The 25979-nt window shown below is 31.5% G+C and overlaps 1 protein-coding gene across 5 annotated transcripts; it reads right to left on the reverse strand.

Moving 5' to 3' along the window:
• Positions 1-577: 577 nt before the first annotated feature.
• LOC134231529 (vacuolar protein sorting-associated protein 41 homolog) lies at positions 578-25161 on the reverse strand. Of its 5 annotated transcripts, XM_062713484.1 has the most exons (23): positions 25120-25161; positions 24700-24761; positions 24483-24564; positions 24148-24214; positions 23635-23729; positions 23296-23428; positions 21533-21648; positions 20999-21055; positions 20433-20576; positions 19954-20031; positions 19855-19869; positions 19068-19195; positions 18773-18820; positions 17245-17274; positions 10259-10397; positions 8489-8539; positions 8042-8234; positions 7420-7560; positions 6983-7119; positions 5755-5854; positions 2562-2606; positions 1979-2058; positions 578-734 (listed from the first exon to the last, which is right to left on the reverse strand). In XM_062713484.1, the coding sequence occupies exons 2-23, from the start codon at positions 24741-24743 to the stop codon at positions 672-674; spliced, it is 1986 nt and encodes a 661-aa protein (XP_062569468.1). In that variant the 5' UTR covers positions 24744-24761; positions 25120-25161; the 3' UTR covers positions 578-671. The 5 variants fall into 5 exon arrangements, with proteins under 5 accessions (XP_062569468.1, XP_062569466.1, XP_062569465.1 ...); XM_062713482.1 differs by lacking the exons at positions 19855-19869; positions 19954-20031 and adding an exon at positions 19645-19737; XM_062713481.1 differs by lacking the exon at positions 19954-20031 and having other exon boundaries at positions 19855-19947.
• Between the last annotated feature and the right edge of the window lie 818 nt (positions 25162-25979).

Below are 25979 nucleotides of genomic sequence, written 5' to 3' on the forward strand. Positions count from 1 at the left end.
TACAAAAAATGTACTATTTTTTATGTTGACATACACTTCTGTTTATTCATGTTTCGCATCTTAAATAATATGGTGACCTATACATTTTTTGCAACAAATGGAAAGTTTAAAGTATATTGAATGAAAATAAATGCAGTTTTTGAACTTTGAACCTATAAAATTATGAGGGTGGAAATTCCTTAAAAATCAAATTCATTTCCAATGAAGTATTTTTTTAATAAAGTAAATATTACAGATTAACAAGAAGTAATTTATCCATGTCAACATATTTATATCAAAATGCGAAATCATTTGCAGTACACAGTTCACTGAAGTACTTTCAATCATGGCTAAGAAACAACAAAAAATATTGACTACAATGTAACATAATCTTTAGAGAAAGGAAGCTTTTTTTAACAATTGATGTTAAAAATGAGTACTGCCGCAGCTTTTTGCAATAAACAAATGGCAATTCCCATTGGATAAATTTTATACATATATTTTGGGGTGCATTGCAAATACTTAAAAATACAAGCACAATAACTATGATTATGTTTAACAGAATGCTTAAAAATTTTAATTTTTCCATTGATAATCAATCTAAAGCCAGCATTTGATTGGAGCACTACTTGATTGACATTACATGACCACGGCCTTTGATGGATATTATTGGAGCTCTCCTTTGATTGGCATTACTTGACCACGCCCTTAGATCCAGGTCCCCTCCTTTGTGTACTACAGATTGTACAGCGCTCCTACAGTGAAAGAAAATTGAATGAGTTACAGTAAAGAAAACAAATTGAACAAGAAAAAATATGTCTTATCAGGTCCAGCACTCTACCCTGGTTAAGGTACATAGCTTGATAAAGCTATATAGCTTTATACTGATCAATACTGAAAGTTGAGTTCTGAGTTTTTGTCAGTGTGTCTACTCGTGCAAGAAAAGCACTCTGATATCAAAAATACAGCATAAAATAACGTCTCCTCACACGACATGTTTTTATACTGATTTCTTTGTATTTGAGTACTTTACATGCATGGGTGAATTAACTGTCAGACAACAACTCAGTATTTAACTTTCAGTATTTTATATTTAAAGAATTTTTTGGAATTTTTATTACATTAAATACCTTGATCAAGGTATTTGTAATACCTTGATAAAGCTATATAGCTTTATCAATTTACGTACCTTAATCAGGGTAGTGTGCTGGACCTGCTTATATAGCTCTCACTATGAAAATGTATATTGTGTCGGCAAAATTTTAACTGTGTCGCATGCATAAAATTTGAATCGTTACCGTGTCGGAGAAAATTTTACTGTGTCGGGAGCAACACAGTAAAACAGCTCATGGAGAACCCTGTCAATTATTATTATATAGTCTATTTTTAGTTTCTATATACTTTATACAAACGCAAACAGTTCATAACACTACATATTCAGCAGATTAAGGCCGTATTCACCAGAGGGTTTATGCGCGTGCAACGGCATTGTGACGTCACAATCAAAACATCAAACGACGTCGTATACATGCAATGGTTGCAACGGCCGCAGCGAGCAGGAAAACAATTATTCAAACCTATTTCAGGATTATTTTTTCACATCTGGACATCTTACACATAGCAAAACTCGGAAAGGAAAACACGGAATTACAAAACGTACTACGGTATGTAGATTTTTTATTTTCAACAATGGAAGATTGAAAATGAAAATGGTGTCATCATATAGCCTTCAATGTCTTTTTTATTCAAATCCCTACTATATACATTAAAACAATTATGGACTCTTTTGGTGTTGAATATGATTTGTTATTCACCAGAACAATACCCATATTGACCTCGGCTTCGCCTCGGTCAATATGAATATTTTTCTGGTGAATAACAAACCATATTCAACACCAAAAGAATCCATAATTGTATATTATACTATAGTACCCAAGTGTATGAAAGGGTGAGACAAAACTTTGTCCTACTTCTGTTTTGAAATGAAGGGGAAAATTACCATTGAGTTTGTGGGTAAACAATCTTCGTGGAATGCATGTTTACAGTGGAATAAAACAACATTGCTGGCATATCTCAAATCTACAAAACAGTATATTGATATTTACTTATTACTGGATATGATTTTGACCATTTTCCAATATGGATTCACTGCAAAAAATTATTAAAACAGATCATAATTAGGGATGATTTTGAAAATTTAAATGAAATTTCTTTGATAAAATTAATTTTATATCCCATATTTGACAACTGACTTGATTTTAAAAATGTAAAATATTACACACGATTAATTATACTGTATAAGCAGAATTCTTAGCGAGCATTTAATTTTGGCATTATCAGATAGGGTGTTGAGATCGCTAGAATTAAATATCGCTCAATTTTAATTGCATGTTATTTGTAATAGCTTCAATAATGGGTATTTTAAAATCACTAAAATTACATTTCGCTAAAATTAAAGTACCAAGTTTTAAGAACAAATAGCTTAATTTCCACTTATACAGTATCAATGAATCCATGACGATATCAATTCCATAACTTAAACTTAACATGATTCTAAAGATTAGCCAAAAATTATAACCCACCTGTTACTATGATTCGCTGTTGACAAATAGGACAAGACTGACTACCTGGTAAAAACAAATATCATTTGTAAACATACTTGAAATAGTAAAATTTTCATGCCTACAACAAAATAAGAACTCCCTTTATATCATCCCTTGCATTTTAATCACTTTCTGGCCATTGCATGTTCTTTATTTCCAATACAATACATGTACTTTAAAATCCAAATATTAACCCCTCCAAAGAACCAAAGCCACTCATTAACCCGATCCTATACTGTCATACATAACTAGAACTGTCCAATAGGGACAAATACCCCCCGCTGGGTTTTTCAGAGAAGGTGCCAGTTCAAAAATACTTTATGGATCTAGAGGTGTTCACAATTTACTTACAAAAATTTGCAGTGAAATATAATTGCTCATCATGTTTCTTAATGAATGAAACAAATGTGCAACCAAATGAAACATCAATATGAATATATTGTAATTCCATTGTTTAAGTAACATTTTTTTTTATTTTTTCATTTTATTTTTTTTATTACTGCATTAAAAAATATATTGCAATTATGTGTTATGTCACTCTGCAAACTGATTGTTGAAAAAAAAACCATTATACAACATCAAATTAATCTTGATATATCAATTTGAAATGCATTTTGAAAAAATAAAGAGCTGGTCATCCAGTAATGAAGTGCTTTGACAGACAATAAATTACAATTGAGAGAATAAGAGAAGAGAGATCTTTAATTCTTGTGCCTTATTCCCTGGAGATAGATAACACACACACTTGATAAGAGATATGCCTTTACAACTTCCAACACCAAACTCGTTAATTCATTTTTAACTGGATGCATGTCCAGTTATTATTCCCAAGAGACAAATGAAATTACCCCATACGGAAAAAAGGGCAAACAAACTACTATAACAAATTACTAACAAACCACTATGGTTTGAAAGTAGTTTAATAGTATAGCAAATCACATGCAAATGAGCTAACAAACTATACTCTAACAAACTACTATCAAACCACACTTAACAAACTACTATCAAACCACTCTAACAAACTACTATCAAACCATTCAAACAAACTACTATCCAACCATTCTAACAAACTACTATCAAACCACTCTAACAAACTACTATCAAACCACTCTAACAAACTACTATCAAACCACTCTAACAAACTACTACCAAACCATTCAAACAAACTACTATCAAACCATTCTAACAAACTACTATCAAACCACTCTAACAAACTACTATCAAACCACTCTAACAAACTACTAACAAATCACTGGGAACAATTTCATCACCAAAACACTGTAGATTTGAATTTTCCTTTACAAATCCACAAGTCTTAATAGAAAACACCTAAAACAATCACATTTTGAAATATTCAACAAGTCTTGTTTCAGGGTATTTAAATTCCAGGATTCACAAGTTTAGCCAATGCAAGTGCAACATCCAACATGTTTCCTTTTGTTTAGGAGATGCAATTCCAAGTCAATGTCCATGTAATTATGACATATTCTCCTTCATGTTGTGTACATTTTCATAGTATTTCACCAAAAAATGTTCTTCAAGCTGATGATCGACATTTAAATATTTCCCTGCTTCCTCTGGCATGGAAAAAGCTGTAATTTTTCCTTGTTTATGACCTCATTGCAACTTTGAAAGATATCTTTATTGTCTTTTTTTTTAAGTATACTTCCCATAATCCAATTTAATAATGCATAACTGATCTAAACTAGGATAGGATTTATAGGTCAATCTGTAAATGAATAAAAATCCAAAGCTAGTAAAAAGCATATGCATCCACATTCACAGAAGGTTAATTACTTCATGACATGCATTAAATACCTCTTCTGTATCCAGATCCATCTTTTGATAATGGTAATTGCTGTTTTTTCCAGTCAGGGATCATATAGAATGATACTTTAACAACTTGAATGTCCCTTCACCTATTCCTTTGTTTCTGACCTGCTTGGTGGTTTGAAAATTGGCGCAAATAGCTATAACACCGGATGTAAAGAGATAAGCTAGCTGTTCTTGGAAACTTCAACAATTCAGACTAGATAATTCAACCCTAAACACATCTGTAAAGTCATTTCCCATGTGGTTGGATGCAAATGCTATACTAATAAAACACTGATGCAAGAAACCAAGTCTAACAAACGATAAAGAAATCACAATCACCAGAAATGAAAGACTAACAAACCACTGCAGCTATTTTTAGAAAAAGTGGTTTGTTAGTGGTTCATTAAATGCTATACTATCAAACTACTTTAACAAACCATAAAAGTATAGTTTGTTGGTAGTTTTTTGATGGTTTGATAGTAGTTTGTTAAAAATCTTTTCCGTTTGGGACATTATCTTATGTGCAATGTAAAAACTGTTTTTAACACTTGAAGATGTTTCTTTTTTTAAGTTTTTATGAGTAGTTTTAAGCTGTAGTATTTTTGAACAGATATTCTAGAATCTATATCTCAAACCTTATACATGGGCCCAAAATGAACAAGTCAATTAAAATAAAAAATAAAACCTGTAAAATGCAAAAAAATTAACAAAAAGAGTTGAAAATTCCAGGTGCACACCTTCATATGGTGAATAATAAGTGTACAAATTTTCAGATTATTCCTTGCAATAGTTTCTGAGAAACGGTCCGAACAAAACCACAAAATAAAAATGAAAAAACACCTGTAAAATTCAAAATAATAATCCAATCAAGATGAACATATCAGGTGCACAACTTCATATGGTGAATAATATGTGTACAAATTTTCAGGCAAATCCTTCTAATAGTTTCTGAGTAATGGTTCGGACAAAATCTCGTCTACAGACAGACAGACAGACAGACGGACATGGCGATTCCAATATACCAAACTTCGTTTGCGGGGGGTATAATAATGTCGTCAGCTATCACTCTTCTGTGTGTTTAACCTGGCTGTTCAGTAAGTTAAAGCTGTCAGTCAATCATTAACCCCACCACTGTTTATTGTCTAGGAAGTTAAAGCTGTCAGTCACTTATTAACCCCGCCCCCATAATATTTTCATACATACTGTCCACAGCCACCCCTCTTCTTTGTGTTTTGACCAGTCTGTCTAGTAAGTTAAAGCTGTCAATCACTCATTAACCCCACAACTGTTTATTGTCTTGGAAGTTAAAGATGTCAGTCACTCATTAACCCCGCCCCCATCATAATGTCATACATACTGTCAACAGCTACCCCTCTTCTCTGTGTTTTGACCAGTCTGTCTAGTAAGTTAAAGCTGTCTGCTACAAGAATTCTTCTACAGCCCTCTCTTAATGATATCTGTCAACAGGAAAACACGGTAATTAAAATAATAATTTCTAATACTGTTTAAACCTTCCTGTTTAACATTTTTACACTTTTAGCACCGGTGGTATTAGATTTTGAATCTAGTTGTTTAGGATGAAATATTATGTCTTTGTTATGTAGCAAGAACTTGCTGAAATTTGTATTCAAGAACTCAATACTATTTTTAAAGGGTCACGAAAAATGACTAAAAGAAAAAGATATATCATCCAATATATGTGAATGGGTGGAAGTACGTCTACAAACAAGAAGAAGAGACAGACTAAAAAAACAAGACAAGTGGACACCAACTGCATTTCAAAACTCCAAATAGAGGATTCAAAAGCTCCGATTTACCACTTTGTAAAAGAGATTAACAGTCACCACAGGTGTAAGAAAAAGATTTTATGTTCTTAAAGTGTTACTTTTAAATTGAAAGAATAATAAGTTGAAAATATCCATCAAAGAAAGGTATGCATAACAAGTGAATGCATATACCTTAGGCTCAAAGACATTAAAAATGACACAACCAAAAAGGAATACGTAAAATTAAAGGACTTCACCTAGCTCTCTTTACAATGACAAAGCTACAGTAATAGATCAAGTGAATGCAAAAAAAAGTGAAATAGAATATGTGAAGATAAGAATGCATAATAAATATATATCATTTTTAAAAAATCATGTTATCAAAGTCGTGTTTAGAATACATGTATGCTCTAATTAAGGAATTTTTTTTAAGTTTCGCTAGCGCTTCATGAAAAATATGCCTACGTGCAAGTCTGTGTGATTCACACACCAATAATTCACACTAAACTGAAAAACATTCCTTATATTTACATTTTACATGTTCGGAAGCAACAAAACTATACTCAATGTTTGAATTTCTCGGTGCCCTATATCGTTACATTTTTACTAACGTCGCTGCAGCGTCATTGTGACGTCACGTTAACGCACGTTTCTCCGTGTATATTTCTACGCGTGAGTATACACAAAAATGACTTTCAAATCAATTTCACTGTTGGCTTAGTAGAAAAACACAGCGAATGTAAATATTAGACAATATGTTCCCTCCAATCATTGTAAATCACACCAGATTGTTTCTGACCCCTTCCAGCATCTTCCTACCTGAAGATTATAGTCCTGGAGAATCTTAACCAATGAGTCCCGTAATCCTGGGATTTCCATTCCATTCTGGATTTGAGGGATCAGTCTGATGGGATCCACATGAGTTCCAATGTTGTGAAGTAATCCTTTGATAAAAGCTATCAATAAAAGTATTTAAGAGATTGATTGTTTCGAGTCCTTTTACATCTTTAGTAAATGTATAGGCAACAGAGAAATCTTAATATTTTGGGTTGGATTAATTACAGTGGCATCTTTATTTGATGAAGTCTATCCAAAGTTCAGATTATGGGATGCAGACATTTTCTTTAACTCTTTGCGGGTAATTAAATGTAAATGATATACAATTAGGTCTTGAATAGCATGCAGTTGCTGAAAATGACTACAAGTTCTTGAAGTTGGGATTAAAGCTATGGCTATAATAAGGGACGTGCTCTTACATGGTTTATCAATGCTGAATTTAATAAGATCCGCCCACAGTTCCTCGTCATTCTTATCCTTACAGAACTCAATAGCCTGGGTAACGTCCTTCAACTTTGTTGTAATCAAGGTCAAGGCCTTCTTCAGATCTCCCATACGACCTAATTAAAGAAAAAAAAACTAGTTGTGATAACATTAAAATAAATGCAGGACACGAAGTATGATGAACAAACAGGTAGAAGATTGGAAAGACACAGAGAAGGCAAGACACAAAAATGGACATCACAAAAACTAACTACAAGCTACTGCCATATACATAATGAGCAAAACAAGTAAGTTCAGAAATCATATCCAGACCAAAAAGTAGAATTAATGGAGGGCTAGAGAGAGAGAGAAACATGGTGATTTAACACCCCCATTCACCTCACCCCCCCAAAAAAACATTGACTGAGTAGGAATTTGAAAAAAACTTACCCAGTAAATAGACCTGTTCAGGAATTAGCCCTCTGACTTGGCACTTGTCCATGGCTCTCTGTAGTGAATTATCATAAGACTTACCCAGTAAATAAACCTGTTCAGGAATGAGCCCTTGGACTTGGCACTCATCCATGGCTCTCTGCAGTGAAGTATCATAAGACTTACCCAGTAAATAGACCTGTTCAGGAATGAGCCCTCGAACTTGGCACTCGTCCATGGCTCTCTGCAGTGGGTAGTGGATGCTGCTCTTCAGGAATGGAAGTAACTTCCTTGGAGCGAATTCTGCATACAGCTTGACAAGCTGTCCATGGTAGGCTTGACAAAGCTGTTGGTCTTTCTGACATACTCGATCCAAATACTGAGGTCAAAGGTTAAAGTTCACATTAAAAAATCTTGACTACAACAGACATCATTATTAAAATTCAAAACACCATCCTCTCTTATAATTCTGAGAAAAATGAACCAAGAGTTAAAACTTTACATCTACATTTCTTTTTTATGCTGAAAAAAAGATCTATATAGTTTGAAAATGATGAAATTAATTGAAGAAAATTATAAATAGTCAAAACTTATGAAATATGACAGAGAAATATTGTCAGAATCTATACTTACAGCAAACAAGAACTTCTCATGGTGTTCGAGCTGCTTGACAACTTGTTCAATCTTCAATACAGAATTTATAGAATTTATTTAATTAAGAGGAATTCAATTTAGAATTTACTGTAAAATCACTTATGATAGCGTGGGGGGGTTAATTTTCGTTGTTTTGAGGTTGGGAGATGCATATATTTATGGCCACTACGAAATGCAAAGAAGTCGGTTCACTTTATGCATAAAATGGCCCTGTAGATATACCAATTAATTGATCAACACTTGATTTTCTGTTTGAAGCATTAAAATAAAATAGAGACTTGGTGCTTTCATATCGTATTAAAAAAATTCTCCTGAAAGTCCAGGTCTTGGAGAAATGGCTTCATGAAATTGCAATGTTCCTGAATTTTTATGTAAACAGGTATAATTGAGTACATTCAATGACGAAAAATAATATGAGCGCACCCTCTGATCTAAAAAATAAAACATGTCCATGAATCCTCAGAAACAGTTCTATCATTTACTAGTTGCATATTTTAGATCAGAGGTTGCGCTCTATTTCAAATATCAAAAAATAACTTTAAAAATTGGCCGTTTTTGTAGACTTTTTCGGAATATGAGGAAATTGACGCATTTCGTGAAGTCATAATGCATTGACTAGCCAGAAAATGACGTCATTTTTATAGGATCGCAGTCACCAAGATCTAAGTGATAGTTTAATGCATTGTTAACTTAAACTATGCACTTTTAGTTTTTCAGAAATTCACAGGGCCAAATAAGGCGAAAGTGAACCTTGTTCTTTCCATATGCATGACTGCTAAACATTTTCCAACTATAAAATAGAATTCCCATTAATCAATAATTTTTCCACAAACCTCGAAAATTTTACCTCATTAAAATAATTAATGTGCTTTTACAGTTTAGCTTTTAACAACCACTTTTCAATTCAGAATATATAGCTTTAAACAACCATTCGTTGCAAAACTCTGGAATTGTTTATATTTGCTCTCAGAATTGGTTTGTGAATTAATATAAAATAAAAGGTTTATGTTGTATATTTTTTTTATATAATAATAAAGGATTGTGACATGACAAGGGATATGCCAAGGTGAGTCAACAGGCCCACCTCTCTTACATTTGTGATTTTATCTTGATATCTGAATCCCTCATTATCAAGATTCCTATGTCAGATAAATAAATATTTGTTTGTTTTATTTTCATCAAACTAAAAATACTTTTCAATTTGGTCATATTTTTCTTATTGTATTGTCAGACTCATTTCATCAGCTGTTAACCAATGGCAGAAATGTATAAAATATTAATTCAAGGAACCTTAAATTTTTAAAGTTTCAAGATGTCAGCTTTGTAATAAATGGCACTTGAATGACATCACTTTAAGAAAAGGTTAGATTCGTACTAGGTGGAATACAAATAGCTACTGTATACAGGGAAATTTTTGCCCATTTCGCCCTCTTCCTGATTGGGCGAATTTAAAACGGTGCGAATTCAAATTACACAGCATAATTTCTTAAACAAAACTATGACTGGGCGAATTTAAAATAGGGCAAAATTGTTTGCATGTGCAAATGGGCGAAAAATAACACGGGACAAAAATAACCCTGTGTATAGTAGATTGAAATTAAAAAATATTGTAAAACATTGAAAAAGGTGAAAATAATGTCATTGAATTCCAGAGGTGGGATCAGGTGCCTTGGAGGAGCAAGCATCCCCAGCTGTTGACGGGTCACTCCCACTGTTAGTCATATCTATTTATCAGCTTTATCAACTTACAGGGAGCTTATCCATATTGTCAATCAGAAGTTTAGCAGCCTGATCTTCATCAAACTCCATTAACTGGACGATTTTATCGCTGATGGAAGAGAAGAGGTTGTATTTGTGGATCAGCTGAAAAACGTCTGTGTTCCCTAATCTATAAATAGAAGCCTCTTATTACTATGGTACATGTACACCAATCGTCTGTCACCTAAATAAAATTTGCTTTAATGCTAATGGTTTCCAATAACCTAGCAATATTTGAAGAAAGAACCTTTTTAACTTGACAACTTTGTTGCTCATTTATCCTAGATATCTTTCCAGAGTATCTGTGAACTCAAGCAATTTCTTTACATTTCTAGATAGTTTAAAATAATTCTCATCAAAATATGTAATTGATTCTCTGATAATTTATGAGAGATATCTCTAATTGAATTAATGACTTCAAAGAGAGATAACTCTAACTAGATTATGATTTTAAAGAGAGATAATTCTTAGTGGATTTATGACTTTTATTCCTTTAAAATGATCAGTTAAGACTAAAGGTTATTTCTGTAAAATTATTCATCACAAGGTACAGCCTAAATTGTTTGCATTTCAGTTTTATGTCAGATTTTTCTTTTGAAATATCATTATCTTAAAGGTACTTGGACACAGATTTGAAGTCAATATTTTTCAATAATTTTCTAAAATATTACATCTTATATATTTTAACACCATATCTCATAAAAATTAATAAAAACCGTATTGTATATAAAAGATATTAACATTTCAAATTCTTTGGCGAGTTCAATTGACACATTCCTGCACATTCGCAAAATTAATTTTATTCTTTATCCATAAGAAAAGTGTCAATCTAGTTGTGTATAAATGAAAAATATTAATACTAAAATCGAGAAAACTCAGAGTAGGCATGTTCAAAAGTAAAACAAACACACAATATATTGTCAGTCCGTGCAATTGTGGATAAACATACTGTGACGATATTAAACGGTTTGTGAATTCTAATATAAAAAAACAGAACTCGATCCTTGTTTACAAAAACTGTGTAGGCCATAACACGGGTCCGCCATTTGCCAAACTCTGTACGCAACCAGTAGTTCAACAAAATGACGAACATTTTGCTTTCTAGCATTTGTACTCGGAATAAAACTATTTTTCTGGATAAAAGTTTTAATAATTCCATTAATACACAATATAATTGCCACTTTTCCTAAAAAGAAAAAGAATAGGGTTAAAATTTGTGAAAGTGCAATGGTGTGTCAATCAAACTCGCCAAAGAATTTGAAATGTTAAAATCTTTTATATACAATAAGGTTTTTTATTAATTTTAATGAGATATGCTGTTAAAATATATAAGTTGTAATATTTTAAAAAATTATTGAAAAATATTGACTTCAAATTTGTGTCCAAGTACCTTTAAAAGCAAAATTCAGTATGATTATTTGAGAGGAAGAATTAAAACTTTAAAAAATAAGATTTATAATATATATTACATGAAACATTACAGTTAATCTTAGACTCAAATTTTTTTAGTTCAAAAAATTACTAAGAAATGTAATAGACAATATAAAGCAAAAAACATAAAGTAACTCAAATACTAGCTGTAACTTCAATGTAAAGTATGAAAAAAGTATGAATAATATATGAGGTCACGATTTATAGGGCACAGAAATTCTGAAAGATATTAAAATCCCACAAAGCTCTGATTTTTATAGTCTTTGTTTGCTGTAAAAGAGACTAAATGGATGGAACAGATGATGATAACCCCAGTAAAATGTTAATTTGAGAACATAAAACACCATGAAAGGTAGAACTAACCAAAAAATTACTCAACAGTTAGTAATTTGGAAAATATTGCTAAAAATAGGAGCATTATTTATATACATGTTCATTTGAAAAAAAAATCCCCTTTTGAGGAAAGCTTTAATTTTTTTTGTTATGGAAGAATTTCATTATTCTGACTGACTTAAGGACAGATTATACAAACAAGTCTTTTCTTTGGAGGAGACTAAGTATCATGTCACAAGTTTAGAAAAAGTGGATAAGTCTTAAAGCATTTTCTCCTAACACCTGGAAAATGAAATATACTTGATAAATATTATTAATATTTCAATAAAAAAACAAATTTTGACAAATCACACTCAGTAAAGGTTTACAGGTAAAAAAAATTCAGAATATGTTAGCTTGATGCTAAAAATGTAATATAAACATTAGAAAAATATACCAAGCCAGGTGAATTTTATAAGGAAAAGCAAAAATAGTACATATAATTTACCCTTAGGGTTAGGGTTATTAGTCATATGGGCTGATTTTTACCATGATTTTGCTTTTCCTCATAAAATTTACCTGGCTTGGGATTTTTTTTCTAAAGTTATATTTCACCTTTAGCACTGCAATAAACTATTCTGATTTTTATTTTCATCTGTTAACCTTTACTGAGAGTGATTTATCAATTTTGAAATATTACTTAATATTTTCCTAATCTATTTCATTTTCCAATTCTATGGAGAAAAATTCTAAGATTCATCCACTTTTCTAAACTTGTGACTTGATATTAAGTCTCCTCCAAAGATGAAATTTGTTTGTATCATCTATTCTTAATTTTGAAGTTATTTCAGAGACAGTGTTTTTATGAGCACATGTCACAGCCTCAAGTTTCTAATTAAAAGTGTAAAAATTGTAAGGACTAAAACTGTAGACAGTTTACTCCCTGGAGGAAATTTAAAGATTTTTTCCCATCATTTAACACTGAAAATGATACTTTCCGACCAGTAATCAGATTTCTGATAAGGGGTCACAGGGGTAATCTCTTTGAGGAGCCAGATTTCTTTTTATATGAATGTGTATTAATTTAGTGGTTTCTCGTGCATTATTTATTTAATTTTTTCAGGTATCAAATACCAAATAAAGCAGCATTTTTTCAATCAATTCATTTTGTTCCAAACATCACATTTCAAAATGTTTTTACATGTAAAGGAATGCAACACCATAACCAATGCATCACCCCCTCCCCTTTTCAACAGCTTATATAGACTTTTCAACAATTCATTAACATCAGTAAAAAACGTATTTAAAAACAAAACCTTTAAGTTATCACTAAAAATGAACAAGTATATCTAACACTGCAGAATCCTTCAATAATTTTACTGGTTTGTGGGTTACTTTAATATTCAGAACATTGAAGTGCTATATTGATATATTTTTGTTGTTTCGTAAATTATGTACAAGGATGAACCATGTCCCCCAGAAACACTGGTCCCCCACAACTTTGGTCCTCCCATAAATATTGCCCCTCTCCAAAAAAGACATTTATACCCCCACACATTGATCCCCCACAAACAAATCCCCCGCCCCTCCATAAACAATCACTGTTGATTCCACATCCCATATGTTAAAGCTTTTCTTGTGTTGACCCTGCTTATGAAGTTAAAAAATAAACAGGTACATCCATGCAAACAAGAGGCCCATGGGCCACATCCTTTTGCACATTAATTCTTTGTGAGGTAGATTTTACCAGATACACTATCTTGCTATACCTATCATGCCCAATAACCCCCTTAGTTTTTAGCTCACCTGAGCCGAAAAGAAGCTAGTGTCACATTGTCTGTCCGAAAAGTCTGGAAACATAGTCTGTCACCAAAGTCATGGAAACTTTTCACATTTTGACTTCTTCTGACGAAAACAAAACTAAACTTGCCACAAAGCATCCTTGGGTGAAGGGGATTTTTTGTTAGAAATGTAACTCAAGATGAATTAAATGGGGAGATAATGGAGAATTTTGAAAATTGTGGTATGTTTTAAAAATCTTCTTTCAAGAACCACTGTGAACCAGGAAAGGCAAACTTTGGGGAAACATCCTCAGGTAGTGTAGATTCAAGTTTGTTCAAATCATTTTTTGGAAAGGTAAAAAGACAGCCATGACAGGCCATGAAAGTTTTACAAGAAATATATAGGAAAATTCTTTAAAAATCTTCTTGACAATTTGAAAAAGCCTAAAATCAAATTTATATGGAAGCATGCTCATGTAGTGTCAGATTCAATGGCAATATAAATGACCCCCGGGGGTAGGGCGGGGCCAAAAGAGCTGCTCAAAGTTTTACATAGAAATATATTGGAAAATTCTGAATTAAAAATCTTCATTCAAGAATGACAAAGCCACAATTCATCATATTTATATGGAAGCATGCTCAGGTAGTGTACTTTCAAGTTTGTTCAAAATAAAAATGGGCTATGGCGGGGCCACAATGGCTGACAAAGTTTTACATAGAAATATATGGAAAATTCAAAATTCTTCTAAAATGAAAAATATAATTCATCATATTTATATGGAGGCATGTTTAGGTAGCTTTATGTAGATTATATTTTGATTAGGTCAATGTCATTAAAACAGCTTTTGTTTGTATTTAAGCGCATGCGCAGTATATGTAGATATAAAATGAAGTTCAAATTATGGCATACACCAAGTTACATAGAAATATATGAAAATTTTTAAAAAAAATAAAGAATGACAAAGCCATAACTTCAAATTTATATGGAAAGAAAATAGTGTAGAAACAAGTTTTATGAAATCAACCCCCGGGGGTGGCAAAATGGCCATCAAAGTTGAAAATAGAAATATATAGGAAAATTCCAAAAAATTTCTTATTCAAGTAATACAAAGCCTTCATTCAATCAATTTATATTAAGCAAGCTCAATAGTGTACTATTCAAGTTTGTTAAATAGAAAATATAAAACATACAGTAACTCAAACACCACCTGCAACTTCAATGTAATTTTTTGAAAGTATGAAAAAAAGTATGAGGTCATGATTTATCAGCCACAGAAATCATGACAAGATATCAAAAGCCCACAAAGCTCTGATTTTTATAGTCTTTGCTTGCTGTAAAGGAAGTTTTACATGGAGAAATATATAATAACCCTTTAAAATGTTAATTTGAGAACATAACACACCATAATTAGAATATTTATATGGAAGCAAAAAATCACTCAACAGTTAGTAATTTGGAAAATGTTGCTAAAAATAGAAGCATTATTTATATACATGTTCAAATATATAAGAAAATTCTTAAAAAAAGATTTAATTTTTTTGATATGACAAAGCCACTTAATTATTCATATATATATGGAAGCATGTTCAGGTAGTGTAGATTCAAGTTTGTTTTTTCTTTGGAGGAGGGTAAGGCCAAAATCATGTCACAAAGTTTTAAATAGAAATAAAGGAAAAGTCTTAAAAATCATTTTCTAAAAAATAAAATCCAAATATACATGTACTTTAAAATTTATTAATATTTCAATAAAAAACAAATTTTGACAAATCCACCCTTAGTGCTCAGGTAAGGGCCTCTTTTATTTTAAAACTTCAGAATATGTTATGGTGCTAAAAATGTAATATAAACAGAAAAATCTTAGAAGATTTTTAAAGATTTGTTCTTTATATTTCTATGTATAAATTACCCTATATCATATGGGCTGATTTTTACCATTTTGCTTTTCTTCATAAAATTCATATGGCTTGTCAAACTTGGATTTATTGTCTAAACTTTATACGGGGGTATGCTTTTAACAAATAAATATTCTTACAACAAGGATTTTCATCTGTAAACCTTTACTGAGTGTGATTTATTAATTTTTATAATTTTATTGAAATATTACTAAATATTTTCCTAGTCTTTTTCATTTTAACAATTTAATATCTACACAAGGATGCTTCCACATAAGTTTCAGCTTTCCTAAAATTCAAGAAGACTTTTTAAAGATTTGTTCTATATATTTCTATGTAAAACTTGGAATTGTCTGCCCCTCCAAAGATGAAATTTGTAACAATTTAATATCTACACTTCCAAATTTTAAGTTAGCTTTCAGAGACAGTGTTTTTGAGCAAGAACAGCCTTTTTAAAGATTTGTTCAATAAAGTGTAAAAATTGTAAGGACTAAAACTGTGGACAGTTTACTCCCTGGGGTCATGATTTAACAATTTAATATTTTTTACCCATCATTTAACTTGAAAAGTTTACTTTCCTGGCCCAGTAAACAGATTTCTTGAGAAGAAGATTTTTTAAAGATTTGTTCTATATATTTCTTTTTATAAACTGTGTATTCCCTATTTGTGGGTTTCCCATTATATTTAATTTTATTACATCTACCAAATAAATGCATTCCACATAATTCATTTTGGCCCACATTTTCAAAAGATTTTTAAAGATTTGTTCTATATATTTCTATGTAAAATGCATCATTGTGGCCCCCCCTACCCCGGGGGTCATGCTTATATAACTTTTTTAATATCATTACAGTAAAAAATGTCCATTTAAAAACTTTTAAGTTATTGAGAACTAAAAAGATTTGTTCTATATATTTCTATGTAAACTGCAGAATTGTGGCCCCGCCCAATAATTTTACCCCCAGTGGGTCATGATTTTACAATTTAATTTACACTACCCAATTCATAAGTTTCAGCTTTCCTGCAGTGGTTCTTATTTTTAAAGATTTGATATATTTCTATTTAAACTTGGATTCCCCATTGTGGCCCCGCCCTACCCCCGGGGGTCATGATTTTAACAATTATATCTACACTACCCAAGGATGCTTCCACATAAGTTTCAGCTTTCCTGGCCCAGTGTTCTTGAGAAGAAGACTCCCCCCCAATTTTTGTCTTTTCTTGATTATCTCCCCTTGTAAAATTTTTATACATTTCTACTCCCCACACAGGATGCTTTGTACTAAAAAAATCCCATTGGTTCTCCAGAAAAATCAAAAATGTGAAAATCCAATATGTTTAAACTTTTCTTGTGTTGACCTTGCTTATGAAGTTAAAAAATAAACAGGTACATCCATGCGAATAAAAAGCTGAGTCAATTTTTACATACAATATTCTAGAGGTTAGAGATTTCCCATTCAAACAAGTATCTCAAATAAAGACATGTATTCTGAGGAAATGAAGAGTACAGGTGAATTTCTGAAATATATAGATCTATAGCATTACCCATCATGCAATGTTTACCTTTCTTTGGATTTAGCGATTGAACAGTATCTGGTATATATAGAGAATTTTAAGGTACTTTTTATTATAATTCATACACTAAATATATTCACATTCAGGTATAAATAACATGTACAGTAAAACTTGTTTTTGTTAACTGATTTCTGTTAAGACAAAACCTTGATCATATTTAAAACAAAAAAACAAGCTAAAATTTCATTGACCTGAGATATTGTTTAAGTACACTTTTGAAACTGACCTTTGGAAATTCTGTTGTTCATGTAAAGAGGAAAAACAGAAATTCACAAATTTCCCCCATCTAGCAAGTTTTACTGTCACAGTGTATAAATGGTTTTATATTTGATTAAATAATATCATCTCATTCAGCTTTTAATTTGAATACAAGGAAATGATATAAAACACTAAAATAGTGTATTTTAATTAAAATTTCTGTGAAAATGGAATCTTTTCAAATAACTATATGGTAAGGAATATTTATTCCTATTTCATGCATAAATTGAAACATCTATAGAACAGAACTCAAAGTTGGTTAAATCAGGTGGTAATGTTTTAAACTAGTTTTAATCTGGACTACAATATTTTATGCATAACAATTAAATTACACATAAATATTTTATTAATAAAGTGAATGTTTAAAAAATAAAAAATTATTTCTTTTTATAATAATTGGAATTTAGGCAAAAATTTTTTTTTTTGCCATTTGAACATGATATTTTAAATTAACATAATAATATCCAACTGTCAAAATAGTTAAAACTTGCAGATCATACAGTTTTAAAAAGTCAATAACCTAAAAAAGAAATATGGGTCTTTTTCACTTCTCCAACTATTAAAATGCCTTTATTGACTAAAGTTAAAAAAACGAGAACAGGCCTTTGTCTATTGGTGAGCTGTTCATTTCCTTTTTTTCAAATTGGCTTCCATGCATAGTTCCATTTAATCAAGTGGAATGAAACTTTACACATCAACAAAATAAATATTTTACATAATTTTGAGCTCGTGTAGATCTTAAATCTTGCAATAATAATATGATGGTAAACATTGTCTACATCTTTTTTTGTTTTATAACCCTTAATTACTGTCAAAGAGATTCTATGATTAAGGTGAGTGTTGTGGTCCCTGTGTCTCTCTTAAGAATAAGGCTACATAAGACTTCCACTGATTTTAAATACCAAAAATCATGTATACTGGTACTTTTTGATTGGTATTCAATTCAAAATTAGACAAAAGTTGTCATTAATACTTCCATATGTTAATTTCAATGTTTTTAAAACAGCATTTGAGATATGTGTTTTAAGGCTGCTATGTACATTAAAATATGATTTACTGTTCAACAAATTAACCATAATATATCGCTTAATTTTTTAGATATATCTTAATCTATCAACTATCCTTTGGCAAAGAAAAATTTCTTACTCCATAGTTTTAATTTTTTTTTACATCTTTATTTGGGGCTCTAGCTTCTTCTTAAGATCAATGTGGTCTAAAAATGGCCCCAACCACTCAGCCCTGTAAATTTTTTACTTACTTTAAGTAAATGGCCAGACTCTTCTCATACTGTCTCTCCAATGTGTACCTGTGGAGGATTATAATAAAGTTTATATTACTTTCTTATATGTATGTAGTACTACATAAAATATGATTTACCTCTGCATTTTACTTTATTTATCATACTTCTTATTCACACATTTATTGATGGCATAAACCAAAGAAGAATAAGGAACCTAACTTAAAATGGAAATAACTATATCAGATCTCAAAAACATTGTATGCTAAAAATCTCAATACCAAGTTCGACATTGCTGTTGCTAAAAATAACTCACAGCTCTCCGAGGGCTCTCAGTAAGACCGTGTTGTTCCGTTCACGGTCCAGGCGATCCAGCGTGGCGGTGATTATGGTCTGTACATTATACAGGTTAGACGGCCACTCCTTCACTATGCTTAGGAATGTCTTAAAGTAAAACCAACCTGTATTTTACATCCCGATAAAGTTTTTAAATGATACTTTATTTCTTATACTTACTTTGTGACCAATTTATCGCAGATAGTTGGGTACTATAATAATACTTTCAAAACCATCAAATAATTTTGTCAATCTTCAAAGGCATAAATTGAAAATTTTGATCAAGTATATGATGTCACTATGAAATCACATTTTAGAACACTTATAAAGGGAAAACATTTGCAAATGTAAATATTTAAGAATGTGTTAATTATACAATTTATATAATGATAACTTTATGCTATCAATTGTTAGTCCATGTATATAATGAATTGACCACGGATTTTTCCGTTATTTCCTGATTATGACAACGTGCACACGGCGGGGTAAATAGGGAGCTAAAACCTGTAAGGGGACCTGTAACAGAAAATCATTCAGTACAAGGTCATAGATTTAACCTCACTGTCTGTGTTCAAAAAATCATTCAGTACAAGGTCATAGATTGCTGGGGACAGTTGAGGCTCACTGCGGGGTAAATAAGGAGCTAAAACCTGTAACAGAAAATCATTCAGTACAAGTTCATAGATTGCTGTTAAGAGATATAATGACACTTTATGCTATCTATGCTACATGTATATAATAATATGCTGTTACGAATTAATTCTAACCTCACTGTCTGTGTTCAAAAAATCATTCAGTACAAGTTCATAGATTGCTGGAGACAGCTGAGGCTCACTGCGGGGTAAATAGGGGGCTAGAACCTGTAACAAAAAATCATTCAGTACAAGTTCATAGATTGCTGGAGATAGCTGGGGCTCACTGCGGGGTAAATAAGGGGCTAAAACCTGTAACAGAAAATCATTCAGTACAAGTTCATAGATTGCTGGAGACAGTTGGGGCTCACTGCGGGGTAAATAAGGGGCTAGAACCTGTAACAGAAAATCATTCAGTACAAGTTCATAGATTGCTGGAGAGAGCTGGGGCCCACTGCGGGGTAAAATAAGGGGCTAGAACCTGTAACAAAAAATTTAATTCCTAGAGGAGTGTATACAAAATCTTTAAATTATTGTTTTAATTCATTGAGGGGTATATAAATGTAAGGGGGTAGAACTGTGATAGAAAGTTGTGGTCATTCTCCAAAGATTAAATAGAAGTTAACAAATTCAAACTGCCTCTTCTTAAAATTAAAATCCTTATAAGAATAGATTATGGATAAACAAAGAAAAATAGATATGATGCTGATTACTTTTAACTGTTTATATTTCTGGAACTTCCAAGTTTCCTCTTCCCACAATTCCTTATTTTTACCCAGAATTCTCGGGCACTGTCTGGCTGCTTCCTCAAAATTACCCTCCTCCAATAAAAAGTGGAGATACTGCTTGGCTACTTCCTGTACAATAGAATAAATAAAGAAAGATATAAATACAAATCAATTAAAATTTTGATACATTTTTTTAAATTACTTGTGTTAAATAGAAAATAATGACTCAGAAATCAATGATTTCAGGATTTTTGTTTGAATAATGAATTATTAATTTGACAAGTTTTCAAGAGAACAGTGCTTAAAATTTCATGACAATAAGAATTTCTAAAGTTAGAACAGTGCATTCTTGAAAATCTGTACCTGTATTGCCAGAGTATGGGGCAACATGAAAAACATAATGAGCATATTCATATAGATTTTGGGAGAGACCCATAAAGTTGGTAATTATAGAGAAAAGACTGATACCCCGAAAATATGTAAATGTGAAAGTCGTCCATATGAATACTCAATACGATCAGTATTTTCACACGTATTCTATCTTTAGTTACCTTGTAAGAATGCTTTCTAAGGAGATGTTCGTTTTTCTCTACGACATCCACAGCTTCCTGTAAATAGAGAGATATATCGTGTACTGTGAAATCACTAATTTTCGTGGGGGTTTAATTTTTCGTTGTTTTCGAGGTATGAGGAGACCCACGAATTCATGTCCACAACGAAATGTAAAATGTTCCATACATAAGTACTCATTAATCCTTGATCCACGAAATCAACTACGAACCAAGAGATTTTCCTCAAACACAATCGAAAATATGTGATTTTACATATATGTATGTAATGATGGCATGATATTAACTAGAGAAACACAATCACATTAACATATATATGTATTATTTATTGTATTCTTGAAGTTATCAGATTTAACAGATCGTTGCATTTTAAAATGAATATTCAGAAGAATCACTTATTCATTTTGCTTTCTTTTAAGGTCAGATGCAAGATAAGTATTGTACTGTTCACTATTTTTGTATTTCAAGCATAAGAAAATTAATTTTTTTAAACGTTTTCATTTGTTATTGTTTTACCTCAAAGTCTTCATGGTCTAAAAGCCAGCTAACATGATCGTCAATGTCCCGTTCCTTAGATACAATGATATCCTTAGGACTGACAATGTAAAACAAATTCTCGTCCGCAATCGTCTCTGAAAATATACACATTTTAATAGATACATTTTGTTCCTGCTTCAAAATGAATGTACTGAAGAACAAAAGATAGGCTCATGGTATGTGAAAGCTTTAGTTCAATGTCACTGATGATTCAATGCTTACCTTTTAAAAACCCTTTGAATTTTAAAGTTCAATGAGGTCACTGATATGAAATTTATAGTCAGGCTATGAAACAATTCATTTAAGAACCTTTTAATCAAATTTGTCCTGGTATTTTTGAAAAGATCTGAAAGTGACTGGTACAATGAAACATATGAAATTTATGTCATTCTAATCAACATAACATTTAAGTACTTTAAAAGCTGCCCTTAAAATTAACAGACATTTGATTACCATGTGTAAATGTCAAATCTGTAAGGTTAAGATCAAGTTATCATACATTTGATTCCTTTGGAGTATACTGTAAACCAACTTTTACTGTGTGCGAGAAAGTTTCGCAAGGTTTTGATCACGAAAATTAATCTTTTAGTCTCTTTTTCTATTAAAAACAGTTCAAAAAAAAGGCTTGATCACGAAAATTAATCGTCGCTAACTAGTTAACTCCCGTTGAATCGTGAAATTAAGTCGTCGCGAATAAAAGTTGGTTTACAGTAAAAAGGATATTAATGAGGAAGGGGAGGAGGAAAAACTGTAAACGAACTATCATTTGCAACGTCTTTTATAAGTGATTTTTCAGTTTGAAAATCAAACCACAACTATTATTTTTGACAACTGAGGAAGCACTTTACATGAATACAGCAGTAATTAATTGGTTCCCGGTCATAAATATTTGTGATAAGGTTGTGAAACTTTCAGATATTACTAGCGCAACAATAACACATGGTTTACAGTATTTATGATTTTATCAAAAAGAAAGTACAACTCTGTATATAAATTTGGGGGTGGGGGTTGTTGTTGTAGAATATTTGTTGTTTGTTTGACTGTGCGTGTGGCTTTGATTGATTGTACAAAATGTTGAGGATTTGGTGAATGAGGGAGTAGTAAGAAGTTAAATGTTGAGGTAGTGGTGGTAGTGGTGGGAGGGTGGAGTGGTTGGGTTACAAACCTGATACTAGTATCTCTGAAACGTGTGATGTTTAAAATATATCTGAAGCTGTTAGTTTTATTATTATTATACTTGTACATCCACATGTTAACAGCAATTTGTAATTAGAAGATGAAATATTAACAAACGTTAATATTCTATACAATAATATCAATTGTCTGATATCAGATGTTTTGGGTTAATTCACCCAGTCTGACAGTTTTGGTTACTTGAGTACTGTAAACAGGGTTATTTTTTCCCCAATTTATTTTTCAACCTTTCACACATGAAAACAATTTGCCCCATTTTAAATTCACCCAGTCACAGTTTTGGTTAAGGAATTATACTGTATTGACTATATATATACAGTTGTATATATATAGTCAATACGTAAATTCAAATTTAGCCTGTTACTGGCCCCTGTGAATATACAGTATCTTGAATCTGGTTTCCATGGTACTTAGGTGAATATTTTATGTTACCTCAGTCCGTTATTATCAGATACATGATTTTTTGTGTTACCCAGGTCAATATCTGATATCTAGTTTTTTGTATTACTTAAGTCATTATTCATCTGATATCTGATATCTGGTGTTACCTAGGTGATAGTCGATAGGCTTGTATTCCTGGAATCCCCGTACAGACAAAGCGTCATTAGAAATCTCCTCAAAATACTCCATGTGTGGCTCCACAATTAACAGGTGTGGTCGCTTGGAAACCTGTCTGTTGTCCTAGCAACCAAAATAAATATGAGTTCAAGAGTCTTTAATTCTTAACATAACTGTATTTTTCAAACAAAGTGCATTTTATGAAGACTGAAAAAACAAAATATTACTCATTACTGATTTCTGAAGATAACAAGACATTAACAAGTAAATTTACTTTGGTTGAGAAATGCATAGAATTCTTTCAGAATTTTTATAATCAGTGTGCTTACCTCTTCCTGGGTTTCTTTTTCAAACGTTAGAATGACCAAACTGTCACCCAGCGGAGAAATACCACAGGCAAACGAGTCGATAGTAAACATGGCAACTGAAAGATAAAATGTCAGAATGACCAAACTATCACCCAGCGGAGAAATACCACAGGCAAACGAGTCGATAGTAAACATGGCAACTGAAAGATAAAATGACCAAAAGGTCACCCAGTGGAAAAATACCACAGGCAAAAGGGGTTATAAAATGGTTAACATGGCAACTGAAAGATAAAATGACTTAATAGCTGTCACCAAGTGAAGAAATACCACTGTCACAGGAAGTAAACATAGCAACTGAACTAAAAATGACCAAGCTGTCTCCGAGTGGGGAAATACTACAAGCAAGTGACATTCAACTTTTATTTGATAAAATAATACCGTACAGCAAAACTCGTTTAGTACGAACACAGATGTTGCGAATTTATCTTGGATCCCCAGCTATATAAATTTAATAAAACAATATCTATTACTTACTGATTTCTACATATCTTTGTGGTAAATCTCTAATATCCCGATCCTCCCTGTCTTTTACAATACAAACCTGAAATTTAGTTTTCATCACATATTACATCATTACATTGGAATTAAAAATGATTTTAAAATGAGGTATCATATTTATTTTGAATTTGAAAATTTAGAAGGTAACTTTCATCCTCGAAGAATGTATTCAAATCAAATAAAAGTACGTTTCCATTACTTTGACAAAGCTGCCACAATTTTTCTACATCTTTAATTAAGTTCTAATTATACAGATATAATTCTAATAATAATTTACTTTCTGTTTATTAGTACACATAATATTTTCCTACTTTCACTTTATCTGCCCATGCAAGGAGGAGTGTGCGTCCATCTTTCCAACACATATTGCATTTGTATTGGTCAGGCCGATAGCTAAAAATAGAAAAGGAATTGTGTCACATCTGGAGCTTATGAATAAAAATTTTGATATTTGAACTCTATTTACTAATTTTACTGAATTTGATATCTATAACTCTGACAGTTATCACTTAATTTATAATCATTCACCTGTGATCTTTACTGATGAAGGTGATTCTGTTCCTGGAGCTCATATCAAAAATTTTTACTCCCTGACAATAAAAAAAATGAGTAATAAAAACCCAATCATTTACTCGAGTCTCTTTCATTTCTGTACTGCATAAATATACATTATTACACAGTTATACATGTAGCAAACTGCCAAAGTCAAAAGATTTTAATTCATTATAAGAATGGAAATTCACTTTATCTCTCTGATCAGCCCCCCCCCCCCCCCTTCCAATATCCATTCACCTGTATGACTGCTTTACAACTAAATAAATGAAATTATACTTACATGATCATTTGTCCATGCAATGAAATCCCCCTTCCACTTTATCTCTCTGATTAGCCCCCCTCTACCCTATCCAACTGTATGATTGCTTTACAGCTATATAATTATATACTTACATGATCATTTGTCCACGCAATGAAATCCCCCTTCCACTTTATCTCTCTCTCTCTATCCAAATATTGCTTTACAGCTATATAATTATATACTTACATGATCATTTTAAAAATATAAATTGTCTTGTGTAAAAGTCCTCCTCTCTCATTCAATATCAGCTAAAAATAGAATTAAAAATATAAATAATCTTTAAATATTAATAATAATTCAAAAGTTCACTTGCATTTTTGAAAAAAAGTCCATATAGTTTAACATCAGCAAATTATTATCATTGTGTATTTAAGTTTAATAACTTTACTTTTACGAAGATATCGACGATATCGTATCGATATCAAATCATGATTTCTAAAGTATACATGTAATTATTTGCCATCCTTCACCCTTTATACAAAATCTTTATTTTTTAGATATCCAATGACAATAAGTTCTTTGTTTCTTCATGCAATGCTAGTGCACATTTACTTTCTGATTTAACAAATTACCGTACTATCGATATCGTATCGATATAGAATCATGATTGATAAACAGATTTAACAACGTTAACCCTCACCCAACATCTTACTCTAAACCTAATCCAAAACAATAACGACCACTAACTAACTTACCCTTTCCCTAACATAATTCAACTTCATATTTATGCTATTAAAACATTAGTATGACATCATCTTTTGTTCTTTTAATGCTTTCTGTTTCCTGCATGGCCCAAAACAGTCCAATAAGTTACCTGAAACTGTCCAATAAGTTTAAAAATCTGTCCATTATTAAAAATAATGGACAGTTTTCAGTTACTTATTGGATGGCTACAGGTAACTTACTAGATTAAGAAAACACAACACAAATAAACACAAATAAATATTTTTCA

This window comes from Saccostrea cucullata, unplaced genomic scaffold (genome assembly GCF_032062105.1).
Source record: "Saccostrea cucullata isolate Sc308-1 unplaced genomic scaffold, CSIRO_AGI_Scuc_v1 ctg524, whole genome shotgun sequence".
In the NCBI taxonomy this organism is placed as follows: domain Eukaryota; kingdom Metazoa; phylum Mollusca; class Bivalvia; order Ostreida; family Ostreidae; genus Saccostrea; species Saccostrea cuccullata.